At 37.9% G+C, this 19,614-nt stretch overlaps 1 protein-coding gene across 1 annotated transcript; it reads right to left on the reverse strand.

Moving 5' to 3' along the window:
- Positions 1 to 16,427: 16,427 nt before the first annotated feature.
- On the reverse strand, positions 16,428 to 19,507 carry LOC113539084 (myelin-associated glycoprotein). Its single transcript, XM_026934640.3, has 5 exons — positions 19,452 to 19,507; positions 18,945 to 19,319; positions 17,890 to 18,183; positions 16,836 to 16,935; positions 16,428 to 16,470 (listed from the first exon to the last, which is right to left on the reverse strand). The coding sequence occupies exons 1-5, from the start codon at positions 19,495 to 19,497 to the stop codon at positions 16,428 to 16,430; spliced, it is 858 nt and encodes a 285-aa protein (XP_026790441.3). The 5' UTR covers positions 19,498 to 19,507.
- Positions 19,508 to 19,614: the final 107 nt, after the last annotated feature.

Genomic DNA, 19,614 nt, shown 5'->3' on the forward strand with positions numbered 1-19,614 from the left:
ACAGACTGACACTACATGGAGTTACTGTTACCACCCCAAAGTACTGTTTTCATACTGCAGTGATTTGCCAAAGATGACAATTTTTAATTTAATAAAGAATGATACATTGCACTTTTTAATTGTTTATAGTTTGTCATGTTCTGAGAAACCTCTGCAGGGTTGGAAAAAACATGAGTAATTGTGCTTCATTTTTATACTTTTTCTCCTTACATTTCTGTTTAGACCTGACCTGACCAAAGTACTTGTTACAAATCTCAAAGGCTTCTTCTCTCATCCAGCCAATGACTACGTGCTATATATCAAATGAATTGGTTCAGTTTTGCATCCAATCACTTTCATCAATGTAGGAAAAAAAAACTCTCAAGAATCACACCTATAAGTCATCTTCTCTGACCTTCTCACGCAACACAGTGTAGTTAAAGCTACAGCGATCTGTGTACATCTGGAGATGGATAAGCCAGGGGAATGCACTGTGGAACTTGAGGATGAGTGCCCCTGGCCTAACTCTGTAAATGTTTCAATATGCTAGACAAAGAAATGACTAGTCTAAAGAGAGGAACCTGCTTCGCCTTCCTAGAAGGCATGGACTCCATCTACTTTGAAAAAGCATGTTGAGGTAAGTTTCACTAATTTTCTATTATTAACTGGCTATATTTAACTAGGTTATGCTTTGCTAATGCCAGGTTACACTAGCATTAATTCCATAAATACAAACATAAACATAACATAAATTGGCTAGGCAGAAAGTCAAATCCTAGCTTATGGTAAATATTTGGTATTTACAGGATTTACTTCTGATGAATTTATTAGGAAAGTACTTTGTGTTCATCATGCATATGACCAGCAAACTTGCAAAGATTGAATGATGTTTTCAGGCAAAATGGTGTAATTGCTTCAAAATGAAAATCACCTTCTAATAGTTTTAGATAAGTGATAAGCTTTATGTTACGCATGAGAACATGATATTAACATAATGCCATCGATTTAAAATATTTACTTGAGTATATTTATATGGAATGAAACTTCTTCCTCTGACTCAAGTACACTTTTGGCAGGATACTTCCACTTTCAATTGAGTAAGATTATGACACATTATCTATACTTTCTTTTAACTATAATTTTTTTCAGTACTTTGTCTACCCCTGGTCCTCCGTCCTGAACACTTTCCCATGTCGGAAAACTTATTGACAAAGCACTGACACCTTTGTAAATGTTAAATAAACATTTCCACTTACAGCTACTACTTGGAACTACTGTCATAATCATGCTGTTATAGAAAATTAATCAACATCTTCTGATCAAGCATCTGTAGTGCAGATGTTCATATCGCGTCCCTGGAAGACTAGTGGTTAGGCCACGGCACACTCACTGCCGTGACCTGGGTTCGGGTCCCAGCCAGGGAACCAACCCCAGCCAATAGGGTTGCACACAACAGTGCAATTCCAGTGTCAGTCCCAAGCCCAGATAAAATTGGGGTTGCATCAGGCAGGGCATCTGGTGTAAAAACTGTGCCAATTCAAATATGGGGACCAATGATCAGCTGTGGTGACCCTTAAAGGGAGCATCCGAAAGAAGAACAACAACAGATGTTCATATTGTTATGCACTGATTTCAGAATGATCAGATATAACTCTGATACCAACTATATGACCATATCAGTGAACGATTTTCTACATTTGAGTGAGTGTTTGACAGTAACAGGTGCTTCATATTAAGACTTTATTCATAAGTACCAAAATGCCCTCGCTATTTCTTGAGGGGTGTGTGTGTGTGTGTGTGTGTGTGTGTGTGTTTTCATGAACCTACAAATTTATCAGCACTTATAAGAAATAAAAAAAAGCAGTCATGAAAGTCATATAATTAAGGGACGAAGTTGAGTACAGCTGATGCTATCTGCTTTATAACTCCTAAAGAATAGCAATGATGTCCAACTGTGCTTATACTGTATTATGTCATGATGTCATTCAGCCTGGTAGTGGATCTTCCTCAAATTGCATTTTTGTTAAAACAAGTCTCTAAAAACTGCACATGATGAGATGCGCATTATGAGGGTCAAGCTTTCAGTTAAAGCAAATTTACATTACACTTTCTTCAAATTAAAAGGCTAAGTTTCAAAAACCATTTCATGAGACAACATTAATAAGAATAAGAGATCATCTATCAATGCAGACTGCGATGACACAATAATCCTAATTGTATTCTTAACACTCTATGACAGACGCATGACAAAATAAAGACTCTTTGTGTGTGTGTGTGTGTGTGTGTTTAAATTGTATGTGTGTATTTAATTTGTATGTACATATTAAACCTAAGCGTTCATTTTAAATCTCTTTCTGGTGAAGTTCATATATAAAAAAAGGCAATAGATGAGTCTATTTAGATTAGTTATGAGGGAATCAGGCTCTGTCTTCCGTGCTCCTTATCCATCCTGCTGACCTGACCCTGTTGATTACAGGAGTAAAATAACCACATCAGTCATTACAGAATATGTAGGAAATGTACTTCTCTAGCATTCACTATGGCATCTAAATACGATGACTTTACTGTCACTGGTATGGAAAAAGTAATATACAAGCTAATACATGCTTACCTGTGCGACATTCTGGAGAGACGACTCCATACCCTATGTAGAAGAAAGAATCCGGTCTATTATTTTTAGGATAATAAACCACACTGTAGTGTATAGTAGAATAGATAAGTCTTTATATTTCTGTAGAAAAATCATGCATTGAAACTGCAGTACAGTCAGAGGAAATAGAGATTTGACATGGCTTAGTCTCTGGTACAAAAAGTATATATTTGCAGAAGTAATATACAAAAATAATTATTAGAGTAACTCTTCTATGACAAAAACAGTATTTAAATTGTATAGTTCATGACAAATGACTCAGGCTACTTACTACAAGCATTTATCCATATCTAAGTGTAAAATGCATGCATAATGGTATGCAATAGCTTCCCATCATTATTGAAAACATTACTGTTAGAATGAAGCATAGCATAGACAGATAAGAAAGATAAGCATAATTATATAAGGGCCAAAATGTCAGTAAAACATACCCTTATTAATTACTAGTTGTTTTCTAGTGGCCATTTAATTTACCACATGCTTTGTACAAATGTAAAAAATAAAAATACATCAACTGTTACTGTATATTGTGTAAAGCATTTAATTGGATTTTATGAATATAAACTTTGGAAAAACAGAGCAGCTCTGCCATAAACTTTTAGCAGACAAACTTATACAAGTTCTGCATAGTGCATAGCTGTGAACATGACATGACATGAGAGGAAATGAAAAAGCATGTGGCTATTTTCAGCAGCAGCATATAGAAAAGAAGAAAACCACAATCTTCCCCTTCATTAATCCAAATTAGACTGTAGGACTCCAAATTAGACTGTAGGACTCTGTATGTCATATCTTGCTTACTTCTCCATAATTCACGACACTTGGGTCAGGTTTAGAGAGAATAGAGTTTTCTGCAAGGGCATGTCCAGTTGTATATTCCTTATTTTTTCTTGGAAATAAATGCAAATACTATTGTTCCTAATTGTACAGTATCCCAATCCAGGTGTTAGCTAATCTGTTATGAACATATTCACTGCTAATCTCATTTACTGAAAATCTCTTTCACTGAAAATGAATTTATCCTTTTACACCAGAGCCATCGTCATCATCAGTGGCAGAGTAGCAATGAAATCACACACAATAAAAACTATTACCCGCTTAATTATTTGCTTAACCAAGTCACCACATTATTAAAAATAACAGAATGGCCTAATGGTAATATTATTAATTACTTACACATTTGGATTTCTAGATTGAAGCTCTTGGATCTGTTCCCTGATGGTGATGTAAAAGAAGAAGAATTAAGTCCACAAAGTATTACAGCGACCAGGACTAGGTGTGAATAAGTGTGTGTTTGTGTGTGTGCGTGTGTGTGTGTGTGTGTATGGCATGTGATGGACTGATGTCCTATCCAGGGTTTATTGCCTCCTCACACCCAGTGTTCCCCAGATCACAGAATCTTCAATTTCATTCAGACTCACTTGTATCTCTTAGTCACAAGAAACATGCTGATCCAAATACAATGATGGTTCTGAGCACATCGGCCACAGGAAAAGTTATGTGGAAGAAATTTTATTTACTTGAAAAAGATGCTGACTTATTTAAAGGGGGCAGTCGTGGCCTAATGGATAGAGAGTCGGACTTGCAACCTGAAGGTTGTGGGTTCGCGTCTCAGATCCGGCAGGGATTGTAGGTGGGGGGAGTGAATGACCAGCGCCTTCTCCCACCCTCAATACCACGACTGAGGTGAGACCCTCGAGCAAGGCACCGAACCCCCAACTGCTCCCTGGGCGCCGCAGCAAAAAAAAAGGCTGCCCACTGCTGTGTGTATGTGTGTGTGTGCACTTAGATGGGTTAAATGCAGAGCACAAATTCCAAGTATGGGTCACCATACTTGGCCACGTCACTTCACTTCACTTTAAAGGCAAAGAACTATGACTTTATGGAAATTTTTTCCATTGTTGTGCACTTAAACACTTTGCATTTTCTTAAGGGTACTGTTCATAAGGCTATGAAGGAAATATTTGCCTTTAAAGATTTGCTTCAAAATATTTGCCTTTAATTCTATGATCATTTGCTAATGTTTATCTCCATTCCTGTAATGTATTTCATATTATGCATTGACGAGTTATGCCTAGGCTGTTTTTGAAGATGCTGTATATTTCATTTCTTACATTTTGGTAGAACATGTCATGGTGACTGAATACTTGAAGGTCAGAGGTGGCAGTACTCCCTGACATAAACAGCATCAGGCCTTTTCCCTCTTTATCTCCAGTCTCCTTTACCACCTCTTATTCCCAATTTGTCCTACATATAACTTAGTAAGAAGTTAACCTAAAGATTCCTCAAGTCCATAATAAACATCAGAGTCTGAAGAACATCAGTCTCCTGGTTCCTGAATCAATGTTGTTGAATTTCGAACAGCTAACAGCACCTGCACAAAATTTTCGTGAAAACTGACCTAAACCAACATGAAGAGATTAACATTGTCTTTTAAAATGCTCATCATTGTTGATTGTTTAAATTACCCTCAGTTGGCAAGCTATGACACATCATTACCATTACATGAGATATGAGAGTTACACTGAGCTACAGTTGTTTTGAAAAAAATTTGTCACTTGACTCAGGTGTTATTTCAACTTGACATCAAAATTCCTTTATTTCAACTGATGCCTATTAGAAAAAGTCCTTATAAAACTTTAAATAGGATTGCCAATTGTCATAAAGGGGTTATGTAAGTGTCGATATAAAATCACGTCAGAAACAACAGTCAAATAGTGAGGCTCAAGTAATGTTTATTTGGAAAAACACTGCCAGTTGTATCAGTGGCATTTTTGGAGTTAAACAAGATGTTTCAATTATTCTTTTTCTATTCTTCAATCAGCTCACAGGATCCAATTTTAAGAAAAACATGATTTATGAAGGACACACAACCTAACTTGTCGTTTTATGTATATGTTGTGAGTAACTGCAGATTTCTTGTTGCCGTGGAATGTGACAGTGCAGGTGATGTCAGTGTGTTCGTCCTTCTCTGTGGCAGGGAAGATCAGGAGGGACTCCACCTCCCAAACTCCAAAGCCATTGTCCTTATAGGACAAATGAGGTTTAGCATCTTGACGATTCCATTCAATAGTTGGGTGGTGTGCTGGACAGGTGTGTCTGACATAACACTTAAAGACAGCAGCTGGAGCCCTATCCCGAATACTGATGTACTTCTTCTTCTATGCCTACTTCCTGTTTGGCACATGTATTTCAGGGCCTAGCTCACCTGTATTCATTGCGAAGTATTGTCAGCTTACCACTGCCTTACTGAGCATTTCTTCATTGCCTATTGTTTGTTTCTTGTTTCATGATCTTTGTGCCTGACTTCTGGATTACGTCTTTTGGATTAATGCTTTGTTTTGTTTGCCTGGTTGGACTGCCTCTCACGTTACCGGACTTTTGCTTGACTCAACGACCACTCCTCTTTGCCTCATTGTTTGGAATTATTTGCTGCTTCTGTTTAATAAACTCTCCGCACATGGATTCAGAAACTGCCTCCACGTCTGGTCCCTTACAGAATACTTTGCCTGCCTTGAATCCAGCGGAAGTTTCACAGCTTCAGGCCGCGTTTGCTTACCAGAGTGATCTTCTTAAAGGGTACCAAGAACAGTTAAACAACTTACGAGCCACCAATGACTACCTCACTCGTTACATCCATTCTCTGCCATCTGCTCATACTGGACCGGTAAGATTTGCACTCCCTGATAAGTTTGATGGCTCTGCTCAGAAGTGCAGGGTTTTTTTGCACCAATGTAAAATACATTTCTCAAACCAACCAGAATCATTTAGCCAAGATTCAAAGAAATGTGCATTTATGATGTCTCTTCTCACTGGCAAAGCTCTTGACTGGGCCACAGCAGTTTGGGAGAGCGACCCACAATACCAAACATCTTTTGATTACTTTGCTCAACTAATTCATGAGGTGTTCGAACACCCGGCAGGAGGTAAAAATGTTTCCGTTCAGTTGCTTCATTTACGCCAGGGCCAAAAAACAGCAGTTGATTATGCTATTTGGTTCAGGACATTAGCGGCTCAGAGTGGATGGATTGATGTTGCGCTCAAGACTGTTTTTTGAGAGGGGCTTAATCATGAATTGCAAGCTGAACTTGCCTGCAAGGGTGAAGATTCCTCACTGTCTGAATTCATTACTATGGTGATCAAAATTGACAATCTACTTCGTAGTGCACCACGTTCTAAAGTTCGCCCAGTCTCACAAACTGTATCTGCCATTCAAGCCCTTACAAGCTCAGAGTCTCCAGAGCCCATGCAAATTGCTTATACACGAGTCTCCTCTGAGGAACGCCTATGCTTTTACTGTGGGGAACCGGGTCATCAGAGCATCTTGTGTCCTCACAACAACAGGAGTTCCCCGTGATTCAAGATCTAACGTGAGTATGCAAAACTCTGCATCTTCACGCCATCACAGTTTTTCTTTACCAGAGGAAATTTCCTCTGATGTTAACTGTAAATCTGTTACAGCGTTAGTGGATTCTGGAGCTGCAGTTAATGTAATACCCCACGACTTGGTTCAAGAACTTTGCATTCCCACAGTCCCTTGTATACCGTCCATCAACATCACAGCTGTGGACAATGCCCCCATTGGCACCGGAATAACACATCAGACAGTACCAGTTACCTTGCAATTTCCCTGCCATGTTTTACTACCAGTATTGAAATCCCAGACGTCCAAACGAAAACAAAGATCCCTGATGAGTATGCAGAATTCTCCAAAATTTTTAGTAAAGCTAAGGCAACTCAACTCCCTCCTCACCGACCTTGGGACTGTGCAATTGAGTTACTACCGAATATGACACCCCCTAAAAGCAAGGTATATCCATTGTCATGACCAGAAACCTTAGCTATGGAGACTTACATCGAAGAGGCATTAGCATCTGGATTTATTCATCCTTCTACTTCACCGGCTGCAGCAGGCTTCTTCTTCATTGAGAAGAAGGACGGAGGCCTCCGACCATGTATAGATTACAGAGAATGATTACATAAAATACAGATGTCCACTACCACTTGTTCCTTCAGCTCTTGAACAAATTCAGGAGGCACGTATTTACACCAAGTTAGACTTGAGAAGTGCTTACAACCTCGTTTGAATCAGAGAAGGGGAAGAATGGAAAACAGCATTCATCACCACTAGGGGGCACTATGAGTATCAGGTAATGCCGTATGGGCTAGCCAATGCACCAGCAGTCTTCCAGTCATTCATCAATGAAATCTTCCGTGATCTCCTAAACCAGTGTGTGATAGCCTACATAGATGACATTCTCATATACTCTCAAGATAAGGCCCAACATACACAACATGTTAAGACAGTCCTCTCACACCTCCAACAACACCAACTGTATGTTAAGGCAGAAAAATGTGGGTTCCACAGTACTCAAACCACCTTCCTCGGTTACAACATCAGCCACCAAGGTGTACAAATGGATAGCTCAAAGATACAAGCTGTTTCTGAGTGGCCAAGACCCAATACAGTCAAAGAGCTTCAACAATTTTTGAGTTTTGCAAACTTCTATCGAAGATTCATCAGAAACTACAGCATGATTGCAGCTCCCCTCACAACACTACTCAAAGGTAAACCATCGAAGTTACCATGGAATGATGAGGCACAAAAAGCTTATGCTTCCCTCAAGACCAGCTTCACCACAGAACAGATTCTCAAGCATCCAGACCCTAACCTCCCTTTCGTTGTGGAAGTAGACCCTTCTGACTGTGGTATCAGTGCAGTCCTGTCCCAGTGTCATGGCAATCCAGGCAAACTCTACCCCTGTGCTTTCTTCTCCAGGAAATTGAATGAAGCTGAAAGAAATTATGACGTCGGGAATAAAGAGCTACTGTCTATGAAGGCTGCCCTAGAAGAATGGTGACACTGGCTAGAAGGGGCCATCCATCCTTTCCAAATCATCACCGATCACAAGAACCTTGAATACATTAAGAGTGCCAAAAGACTCAATCCCCATCAAGCCCGATGGTCATTGTTTTTTACTAGGTTCCAGTCACCTACCGCCCTGGCAGTAAGAACGGCAAAGCAGATGCCCTCTCAGGCAGGTATGATCCACCTCATGCGTTATCACATACTGAGCCCATATTACCACCCTCAGTCATCATCGCACCCATTACCTGGGACATCATGGAGGAGATCCAAAGAGCGCAGCAGTCTGATCCTGCACCACCTGAATGTCCACCAACGAAACACTACATACCTCAAACTCTGCGAGAAAGAACTATCCAGTGGGTCCACACATCCTTGAGCACAGGACACCCAGGTATTCAGAGAACAATTAATCTTGTACGTAACTCATTTTGGTGGCCATCTCTAACAAGCGATGTTACTGCTTATGTCAAATCTTGTCAAATTTGTGCTCAGTCTAAGACTCCCAAAGAATTGCCAGCTGGCCTGCTCCACCCATTACCCATCCCACAGAGACCATGGTCACACCTATCTGTTGACTTTGTTACAGATCTACCTAATTCCAATGGATTTACCACAATTCTTGTCATCATAGACCGGTTCTCTAAATCATGCAGACTCATTCCCATGAAAGGTCTACCCATGGCTATGGAAACTGCTCATGCTCTGTTTCACCATGTCTTTAGAGTTTATGGCCTACCAGAGGACATTGTAACAGATCGGGGATCCCAGTTCACCTCTAGAGTCTGGCATGCCTTTTGCAAGCAACTAGATATCAACATAAGCTTAACTTCTGGATATCATCCACAAACAAACGGACAGCTAGAGAGACTTAATCAGGAAATAGGCAGATATCTCAGGTCTTATTCAGGCCAAGAGCAACAAAGGTGGAGTGACTTCATCCCATGGGCTGAATATGCACAGAACTCCCTTACTCATTCCTCTACTGGCCTCACTCCTTTCCAATGCATGCTGGGCTATCAACCTCCAATGTTACCTTGGTCGAGAGAACCGTCTTCAGTGCCAGCGGTGGATGATTGGATCAGGCGGAGTGAACGAGTGTGGGATAGTGCGCACATTCGGCTGCAGCGGGCAGTATGAGCCCAACGGATCCAGGCAAACAGACGCAGACGTCCTGACCCAAACTACCAGCCAGGTCAAAGAGTATGGCTATCCACACGTGACCTCAAGTTGCGAATACCCTGTAGGAAGCTCAGCCCAAGGTATGTGGGTCCTTTCAAAATATTATGTCAGATTAACCCAGTTACATACCGTTTGGAGCTTCCTACTAATTACCGTATCTCTCCCTCCTTCCATGTGTCCCTGCTGAAACCAGTCCACCCAATGTCTGGCCCCGGAACCACGGGTCATGAACCCCCACCTCCATTGGACATTGATGGAGCAGCAGCATACATGGTCAACGAGATCTTGGACTCAAGACGAAGAGGGGGCCAGATGCAGTACCTGGTGGACTGGGAGGGCTATGGACCGGAGAAGAGATCTTGGGTGGCTGCCAGAGACATACTGGACCCGTCGCTGATCCATGACTTTGACCAAGCACACCCTGACCGCCCAGCACCACAACAAAGGGGACATCCCAGCAGAAAAACACCGGGAGGTGTTCGTAGAGGGAGGAGTTCTGTAACAACTGAGGCTGATATCCATTCAGCCGTCCACCAGAGGGAGCCCTCTCTTGAATACTGATGTACTTCTTCTTCTATGCCTACTTCCTGTTTGGCACATGTATTTCAGGGCCTAGCTCACCTGTATTCATTGCGAAGTATTGTCAGCTTACCACTGCCTTACTGAGCGTTACTTCATTGCCTATTGTTTGTTTCTTGTTTCACGATCTTTGTGCCTGACTTCTGGATTACGTCTTTTGGATTAATGCTTTGTTTTGTTTGCCTGGTTGGACTGCCTCTCACATGACTGGACTTTTGCTTGACTCAACGACCACGCCTCTTTGCCTCATTGTTTGGAATTATTTGCTGCTTCTGTTTAATAAACTCTCCGCACATGGATTCAGAAACTGCCTCCACGTCTGGTCCCTTACAATAACTTCAAAATTAAATTAATATGAGGATGATATTAAGGATAAAATGGGCTTATTGTCTATTGTAATCTAGTCTAAGAAGAGAAGAAATTTCATTAAAATGTTTACCTTAGGACCTACTTCCTCATAAAAGAAAATATTACACGTCATTTTATCGAAGCATATTTTTCAACAGGTTATTAAATTAATGAGGCTATAACATTGAACTTTCTTGGAGTGAGCAAACCTGGGTTAAATAAGAGATATGGTGAATGTCTCTCTAAATATAAACACTGCCAGTCAAACATTTTGTGGAGTTTTTCCTACATTTTATTACAGTTTACCCACTATCAGCAAATAAATAAGGAAAAAAATAAACAAGTGTTCCATCAAACCCCAAATAAAGTGCTGTGTTCAAGGACTTATTAATTATCCCCACTCAGATTATAATGAAACTGTAAATTAGTGTTTTATTAAAGGCAAGTGGAAGATGAACCCTTTACTCTAAGCCTATAGATAAATGACCCATACAGAGTGTTAATATCAACCATAAGATAAATTTAGGCTGGGTGACTTTCTTTGTACCACTTATAATTTCCAATATAATGGTTTTAGTTTTCCTAATTCTCCAGTATCTTGAGAAATATGGTATACTTGAGCTCATTTCTCGAAGTTTAACCAAACATGTTACAGGATGTTCAAAAATATTTTACTGGCAGTGTATATATGCCATAAATGGCAGAAGATTTTTTAATATATCTGATCATTATTGAAATGCTTTGAGAACTCAAATTTCAAAACCAAACTCACGCTTCATATTGATGGTCACACGCTTCTCCACAAAAGAGAATTTCTCTGTATTTGTGATTTCAGCTCTGAAACAGAACGGGCCGTTGTCGTGGTCTCTCACTTCATCTATCTCCAACGAGCAGTTTTTCTCACCCAGTCGGCCAATTAGCTTTGTGCGACCCTTGAAGTTATCCTCAATCAAGAAAGGATCTTCATCAAAGATGCATTCATTTTTGTTTGGATCTTTGTGCCAGATTCCCTTCAGCCGAGAGTCAGGACGTTGAAGGCCAGGGTAATTAAACTTACAGGGCAACACGACACAAGATGACACCAGTGCCTCCACTGGAGAGACAACTTCTGCCTTCCACACATCCGAAAAAGCAGAGACAAAGATCACTGTGGAAGATGATCAAAATATCAGTGAGCTGAGATGTGAAGTTTTTTTTACTTGCAATATCCAGCTGTATTTAATAACGAGTGAAATAAATAGAAACATCAGGGAAATTATTTAGTGATTACATGTGTATAAAATTATAAAATATGAAAAGCAAATAAATCTGATACTGGAGTAGTTAAACATTAGTTACATATAGATATAAACACGGCATATATGTGGTTTTAGACTGGGAAGTCCAGTTCCTTAATTCATCAAGGCCAAAAACAGAAAATGAAAAAGACAGCCTTTTCATTCCCTTAAAAAAAAATTCTTAGATCAAAGTAAAATTTACATATTTGGATGGATAGTCTTATTGTATAACAGCAGCTGCAAATATACAATCATTTGTCATCATTGTATTGCCTTAGAAGAGGGTTTTAAGACTTTTTTGTTTACCTTCTATCTTATTATTCATTTGTACTTTTATAGCCTTAAACATATTTTTAACCTGACACGCTCCTTGACACTGTGGACAATATTACAACATGTGCGTGAGAAATGTAATACAAGGAAAGTAAAGCAATGGTGTTAGACAGTGTGGTTTGGGTTCAGACAATTTTGTCTGCAATCAAAATGAGGTGCTTTTTGGGTAAGACTTGGGCAGCTGCTCTGGAGTTATGATGGTCTAGCAATTAAAAAACTGTAGTCTCTCTAATAGAAGCAGAAAACTAACAGAAAACTTCACCATCTTAACGACTGTATGTTTTTCTTTGTCAAACATCAACATGTTTTTAAAAATCCATTTACTATTAGCAATATATTATGTGGAGTGTCTACAATACAAGTCCTTGTGGATAAACTGTTACTACAGAAACAAGAACCTATTAAAACGAGCGTATTAATAACAGTCTATCACTTATGTTACAGCTGGAAGTGCTGTCAGAGTCGTGCTGTTATAGAAAATTAATCAACACCTTCTGATTCAAGAATTGAACAGCAATATACTATAACATATTTAAATAAATTTGTACACCCTTAATTGTCCAGCATCTGATACATGACATGGGAAACAGGGGAGGTCAGATGTTTCCTCAACATGAGATCAAGTAAACCCATGAAGAAAAGCCACAGGGGCCGTCGTTGTTTATTTATGTCACCATGGTGAAAATGACAAAACACAATTATTATAAGTTATATATATTATTGAGTTCTTGTGATAAACATGATTGACTGGTCACTTGAATTAAATGGGTTTATAACTGCAAAACTTAATAACTGCAAAACAGTTTGACCTGCATTCTGTTCTGTTCTGTTTAATTATATGAGTAATAAGCCTAATATCTGAAATGAAAATCTGTACTGAGAACATATGTGGATTTTTATTTTTTTTTTTTAGCTAAAGGGGTCCCTGACTGCAAAAACTTTGTGATCCCCTGGCCTACACAGCTTAGTTCACCAATTTAAATTGAGAGACTTTTACGTCATGTGGAAGGGGTAAGACATGTTTAGTTAAGCTGTAGGAAATTTGGTGAAACTTATTCTGACTGACACTATAATGAAAGACTGCTTATCATTGCATTCAAAATGCACCATTAGTGGTATTTCTATCATAGCAATTATGAAAACATTCACAAATTAAATAGAAATTATCCAGATCTATTTTATTGTGTATTTTATGTCTAATGGCATTGATCCATGGATTGAACCTTAAAATATGTGTGTCGTCAAACAACAAGTGAAATTCAAATAAAACTATTTGGTGGATCTCAGTGTTCAACAGGAAACATCTGCTAAACTCATTTATAGAAAAAATAACAACTATATTTAGATCATGGTTTTCTTTCAATATGCTTTAGACATTCCTAACATTTTCTGACAACATTGAACAATTACAAAAGCTTTCTTTACTGTAACTGTGGCTTCAAAATTAAAGTCTGCTTACTAAAGAAAATGTATTTACTATTCAAACTGGATTCAAATTCACTCAAATGTTGCCCTCTTTAACTGTGTATTACATTTATAGCTTTTTAAAGAAAGCATCATTGTGAACAGAAAATATTATAGAAATTATTGATATCATTTAAATTAAATAATAATATGGAATGTAAGTAAAATTTACATACACATACAAATTACTGTAAAATTACAGCAATACAAATATTGTTTGGAATGAGATATTATTAAAATTATATAAGTAGAAGGGAAAAAAACTCACATTTTGGACATTGGATGTAGAAACCTATTCTGTGTCTCTTAAGTGACAGAATGCCACTGCTCTACAAATATATTGACTCCTTTACCGTAAAAGAAAGTGCGAGCAAAAGTCCTGCCCACAAACCAAGTGTGTGCATTTTTAAACCTGAGGTGTACACTCCTTCAGAAAACCAGAAGTGACTTTAATGTGTACAGCTGTATGCAGTACAAAGGTGGGTGACAAATTAAAGGAAAACCCAGCGAAAAGTACCTTAGGAAGGTGTTGAGCCACCACAAGCCACCAGAACAGATTTAGTTTGCCCTGGCACACTACAACTTTGTGAAACAACTAGAGGGATGAACACCGTGCTTCCAAAAGCTATTCCCTCAGATTGTGTTTGTATGATGGTGGTGGAAAGCCCTTTCTAACACAGCAGTCCAAAATCTCACAAAGGTTTTATAGAATTGTACATTTTTTGTAATCCAAAAATAAATAATTAATAGAGACATTTTCCTTAGACAAAAACAGTATTTTTATTGTTACCTTTTTGTGGAATTAGAACAATTCAGATGACAGATGATTCCCATAACTTCCTACAAGCATTTACCAATATGTATAAGTGTATAATGCTGGTATGCAACAGCTTCCTATCATTATTGCAAATATTACTGTTAGAATGAAGCATAGCATAGACAGATAAGAATGCATAATTATGTAAGTGCCAAAATGTCATCAAAACACACCCTTATTGATTACTATGACAAACTGTTTTCTTGTAGCCATCTTAAATTATCACATGCTTTGTACAAAAGAGGAGAACAAGTCCATTTTACAAAGGCTGTTATACAGTATATTGTGTAAAGCATGTAACACCCCCCCCCCCCCCCCCCAACACACACACACACACACACACACACACACACACAAATAATAGATATAATTGCATTTTACAAACAACAATTTTACCTAACATACCAAAAACATTAAGCCTGCCTCTTAAAATTACGTTTTTTTCTGGTGAAGTGTGTATATAAAAACAAGCAATAGATGAGTCTACTTAGATTAGTTATGAGGGAATCAGGCTCTGTCTTCCGTGCTCCTTATCCATCCTGCTGACCTGACTCTTTTGATTACAGGAGTAAAATAACCACATCAGTCATTACAGAATATGTAGGAAATGTACTTCTCTCTAGCATTCACTATGGCATCTAAATACGATGACTTTACTGTCACTGGTATGGAAAAAGTAATATACAAGCTAATACATGCTTACCTGTGCGACATTCTGGAGAGACGACTCCATACCCTATGTAGAAGAAAGAATCCGGTCTATTATTTTTAGGATAATAAACCACACTGTAGTGTATAGTAGAATAGATAAGTCTTTATATTTCTGTAGGAAAATCATGCATTGAAACTGCAGTACAGTCAGAGGAAATAGAGATTTGACATGGATTAGTCTCTGGTACAAAAAGTATATATTTGCGGAAGTAATATACAAAAATAATTATTAGAGTAACTCTTCTATGACAAAAACAGTATTTAAATTGTATAGTTCATGACAAATGACTCAGGCTACTTACTACAAGCATTTATCCATATCTAAGTGTAAAATGCATGCATAATGGTATGCAATAGCTTCCCATCATTATTGAAAACATTACTGTTAGAATGAAGCATAGCATAGACAGATAAGAAAGATAAACATAATTATATAAGGGCCAAAATGTCAGTAAAACATACCCTTATTAATTACTAGTTGTTTTCTAGTGGCCATTTAAATTACCATATGCTTTGTACAAATGTAAAAAATAAGAATACATCAACTGTTACTGTATATTGTGTAAAGCATGTAAAATTGTGCACATAAAAAAATATTTAATTGAATTTTATGAATATAAACTTTGGAAAAACAGATCAGCTTTAATAAACTTTTAGCAGACAAACTTATACAAGTTCTGCATAGTTCATAGATATGAACATGACATGACAGGAAATTAAAAAACATGGGAGTATTTTCAGCAGCAGCATATAGAAAAGGAGAAAACCACAATCTTGCCCTTCATTAATCCAAATTAGACTGTAGGACTCTGTATGTCATATCTTGCTTACATCTCACTAATTTAAGACACTTGGGTCAGGTTTAGAGAGAATAGAGTTTTCTGCAAGGGCATGTCTAATTGTACATTCCTTATTTTTTTTTTGGAAATAAATGCAAATACTATTGTTCCTAGTTATACAGTATCCCAATCCAGGTGTTAGCTAATCTGTTATGAACATATTCACTGCTAATCTCATTTACTGAAAATCTCTTTTACTGAAAATGAATTTGTCCTTTTACACCAGAGCCATCGTCATCATCAGTGCCAGAGTAGCAATGAAATCACACACAATAAAAACTATTACCCGTTTAATTATTTGCTTAGCCAAGCAACCAAATTATATTATATATATAGTATAATATATAAATTATATATTATATAAAGTAATATTATTAATTACTTACACATTTGGATTTCGAGATTGAAGATCTTGGATCTGTTCCCTGATGGTGATGTAAAAGAAGAAGAAATAAGTCCACAAAGTATTACAGCGACCAGGACTAGGTGTGAATAAGTGTGTGTGTGTGTGTATGGCATGTGATGGACTCGTGTCCTATCCAGGGTGTATTGCCTCCTCACACCCAGTGTTCCCCAGATCGGCTCTGGATCCACCTTATCTCTGACCAGGATAAATCAATTACTAAAGATGATTGAATGAATGCCTAGCTGATATTACCTTAAGATGCATGAATTGCATAAATACAAGTAATGCAACATTAATACATTAAATATATAATTACAGCAACATGCAAAAATACATTACGCACATCTTAACAGCTATAGAATCTTGAGCTTCATTCAGACTCACTTGTATCTCTTGGTCACGAAGAAACATGCCAATCCAAATACAGTGATGGTTCCGAGCACAGCGGCCACAGGAATAATGATGTGAATGAAATTTTGTTCACCTGAAAAAGATGCTGAGTTATTTAAAGGCAAAGAACTATGACTTTATAGAAATTTTTTCCATTGTTGTGCACTTAAACACTTTGCATTTTCTTAAGGGTACTGTTCATAAGGCTAAGAAGGAAATATTTGCCTTTAATGCTTTGCTTCAAAATATTTGCCTTTAATTCTATGATCTTTTGCTAATGTGCATGTCCATTCCTGTAATGTATTTCATATTATGCATTGACGCGCTATGCCTAGGCTGTTTCTGAAGATGCTGTATATCTCATTTCTTACGTTTTGGTAGAACGTGTCATGGTGACTGAATACTTCAAGGTCAGAGGTGGCAGTACTCCCAGACATAAACAGCATCAGTCCTTTTCCCTCTTTATCTCCAGTCTCCCTTACCACCTCTCATTCCCAATTTGTCCTACATATAACTTAGTAAGAAGCTAACCTGAAGATTCCTCAAGCCCATAATAAACATCAGAGTCTGACCTAAACTGACCTAAACCGACATGAATAGATTAATGTTGTCTTTTAAAATGCCCGCCATTGTTCATTTTTAAAATTGCCCTCAGTTGGCAGTCTATGACACATCATTACCATTACATGAGATATCAGAGTTACACTGAGCTACAGTTGTTGTGAAAAAAATTTGTCACTTGACACAGGTGTTATTTCAACTTGACATCAAAATGTCTTTATTTCAACTGATGCCTATTAGAGAAAGTCCTTATGAAACTTTAAATAGGATTGCCAGTTGTCATAAAGGGGTTATGTGAGTGTCATATAGTCAAATAGTGAGGCTCATGTAATGTTTAACTGGAAAAACACAGCCAGTTGTATCAGGGGTATATTTGGAGATAAAGAAGATGTTTGAATTATTCTTTTTCTATTCTTCAATCAGCTCAGAGGAGCCAATTTTAAGAAAAACATGATTTATGAAGGACACACAGCCTAACTTGTCTTACGTTTTATGTATATCTTGTGAGTGACTGCAGATTTCTTGTTGCCGTGGAATGTGACAGTGCAGGTGATGTCAGTGTGATCATCCTTCTCGGTGGCAGGGACGATCAGGAGGGACTCCACCTCCCAAACTCCAAAGCCATTGTCCTTATAGGACAAACGAGGTTTAGCATCTTGACGATTCCATTCAATAGTTGGGTGGTGTGTGGGACAGGTGTGTCTGACGTAACACTTAAAGACAGCAGGTGTTCCCTCTGTGAAGGATTCTTCATGATCCAGATTTGGTTTGTCAGGTTCGGCTGTATACCAAATACAACAGTACAGTAATTACTATTAAATCAAATGAGCTCAATAACTTCAAAATTAAATTAATATGAGGATGATATTAAGGATAAAATAGGCTGATTGTCTATTGTGCTCTAGTCTAAGGAGAGAAGAAATTTCATTAAGCTGTTTACATTAGGACCTACTTCCTCATAAAGGAAAATATTACACATCATTTTATCGAAGTATATTTTTCAGCAGGTTATTAAATTAATGATGCTACAACATTGAACTTTCTTGGAGTGAACAAACCGGGGTTGAATAAGAGATATGGTGAATGTCTCTCTAAATATAAACACTGCCAGTCAAACATTTTGTGGAGTTTTTCCTACATTTTATTACAGTTTACCCACTATCTGCAAATAAATAAGGAAAAAAATAAACAAGTGTTCCATCAAACCCCAAATAAAGTGCTGTGTTCAAGGACTTATTAATTATCCCCACTCAGATTATAATGAAACTGTAAATTAGTGTTTTATTAAAGGCAAGTGGAAGATGAACCCTTTACTCTAAGCCTATAGATAAATGACCCATACAGAGTGTTAATATCAACCATAAGATAAATTTAGGCTGGGTGACTTTCTTTTTACCACTTATAATTTCCAATATAATGGTTTTAGATGTTCAAAAACATTTTACTGGCAGTGTATATATGCCATTAATGGCAGAAGATTTTTTAATATATCTGATCATTATTGAAATGCTTTGAGAACTCAAATTTCAAAACCAAACTCACGCTTCATATTGATGGTCACACACTTCTCCACAAAAGAAAATTTCTCTATATTTGTGATTTCAACTCTGAAACAGAACGGGCCGTTGTCGTGGTCTCTCACTTTGTCTATCTCCAACGAGCAGTTTTTCTCACTCAGTCGGCCAATTAGCTTTGTGCGGCCCTTGAAGTTATCCTCAATCGAGAAAGGATCTTCATCATAGTCGCGCTCATTTTTCTTTGGATATTTGTGCCAGATTCCCTTCAGCCGAGAGTCAGGACGTTGAGGGCCCGGGTAATTAAATTTACAGGGCAACACGACACAAGATGAGACCAGCGCCTCCACTGGAGAGACAACTTCTGCCTTCCACACATCCGAAAAAGCAGAGGCAAAGATCACTGTGGAAGATGATCAAAATATCAGTGAGCTGAGATATAGAGTTTTTTTTTTACTTGCAGTATCCAGCTGTATTTAATAACAAGTGAAATAAATAGAAACATCAGGTAACCCAAGTAAATGTCATTCTGTACCTTGAAGGCAAATCCAGCAGAGCAGTATTTTTGACTGTGGATCCATGCTGCAACTTAAACTGCTACAAAATTGATACACATCTGACATCAGTAATAATTTTCAAATAAAATAGTAAATAAAACATTTACTTTACTACATAATATAAATAACTAGTACAGTATA

The sequence above is a fragment of the Pangasianodon hypophthalmus genome, chromosome 14 (assembly GCF_027358585.1).
Source record: "Pangasianodon hypophthalmus isolate fPanHyp1 chromosome 14, fPanHyp1.pri, whole genome shotgun sequence".
Lineage (NCBI taxonomy): Eukaryota > Metazoa > Chordata > Actinopteri > Siluriformes > Pangasiidae > Pangasianodon > Pangasianodon hypophthalmus.

Bases quoted from the DNA above. Each gene is read 5' to 3' on its own strand.
- LOC113539084 (XM_026934640.3), bottom strand. From the start codon at position 19,497: ATGGATCCACAGTCAAAAATACTGCTCTGCTGGATTTGCCTTCAAG. The intron at 19,320-19,451 runs GTACAGAATGAC...CATCTTCCACAG, and splicing joins CTGCTGGATTTGCCTTCAAG to TGATCTTTGCCTCTGCTTTT. The intron at 16,471-16,835 runs GTGAGTCTGAAT...CATCACCATCAG, and splicing joins TTCGTGACCAAGAGATACAA to GGAACAGATCCAAGATCTTC.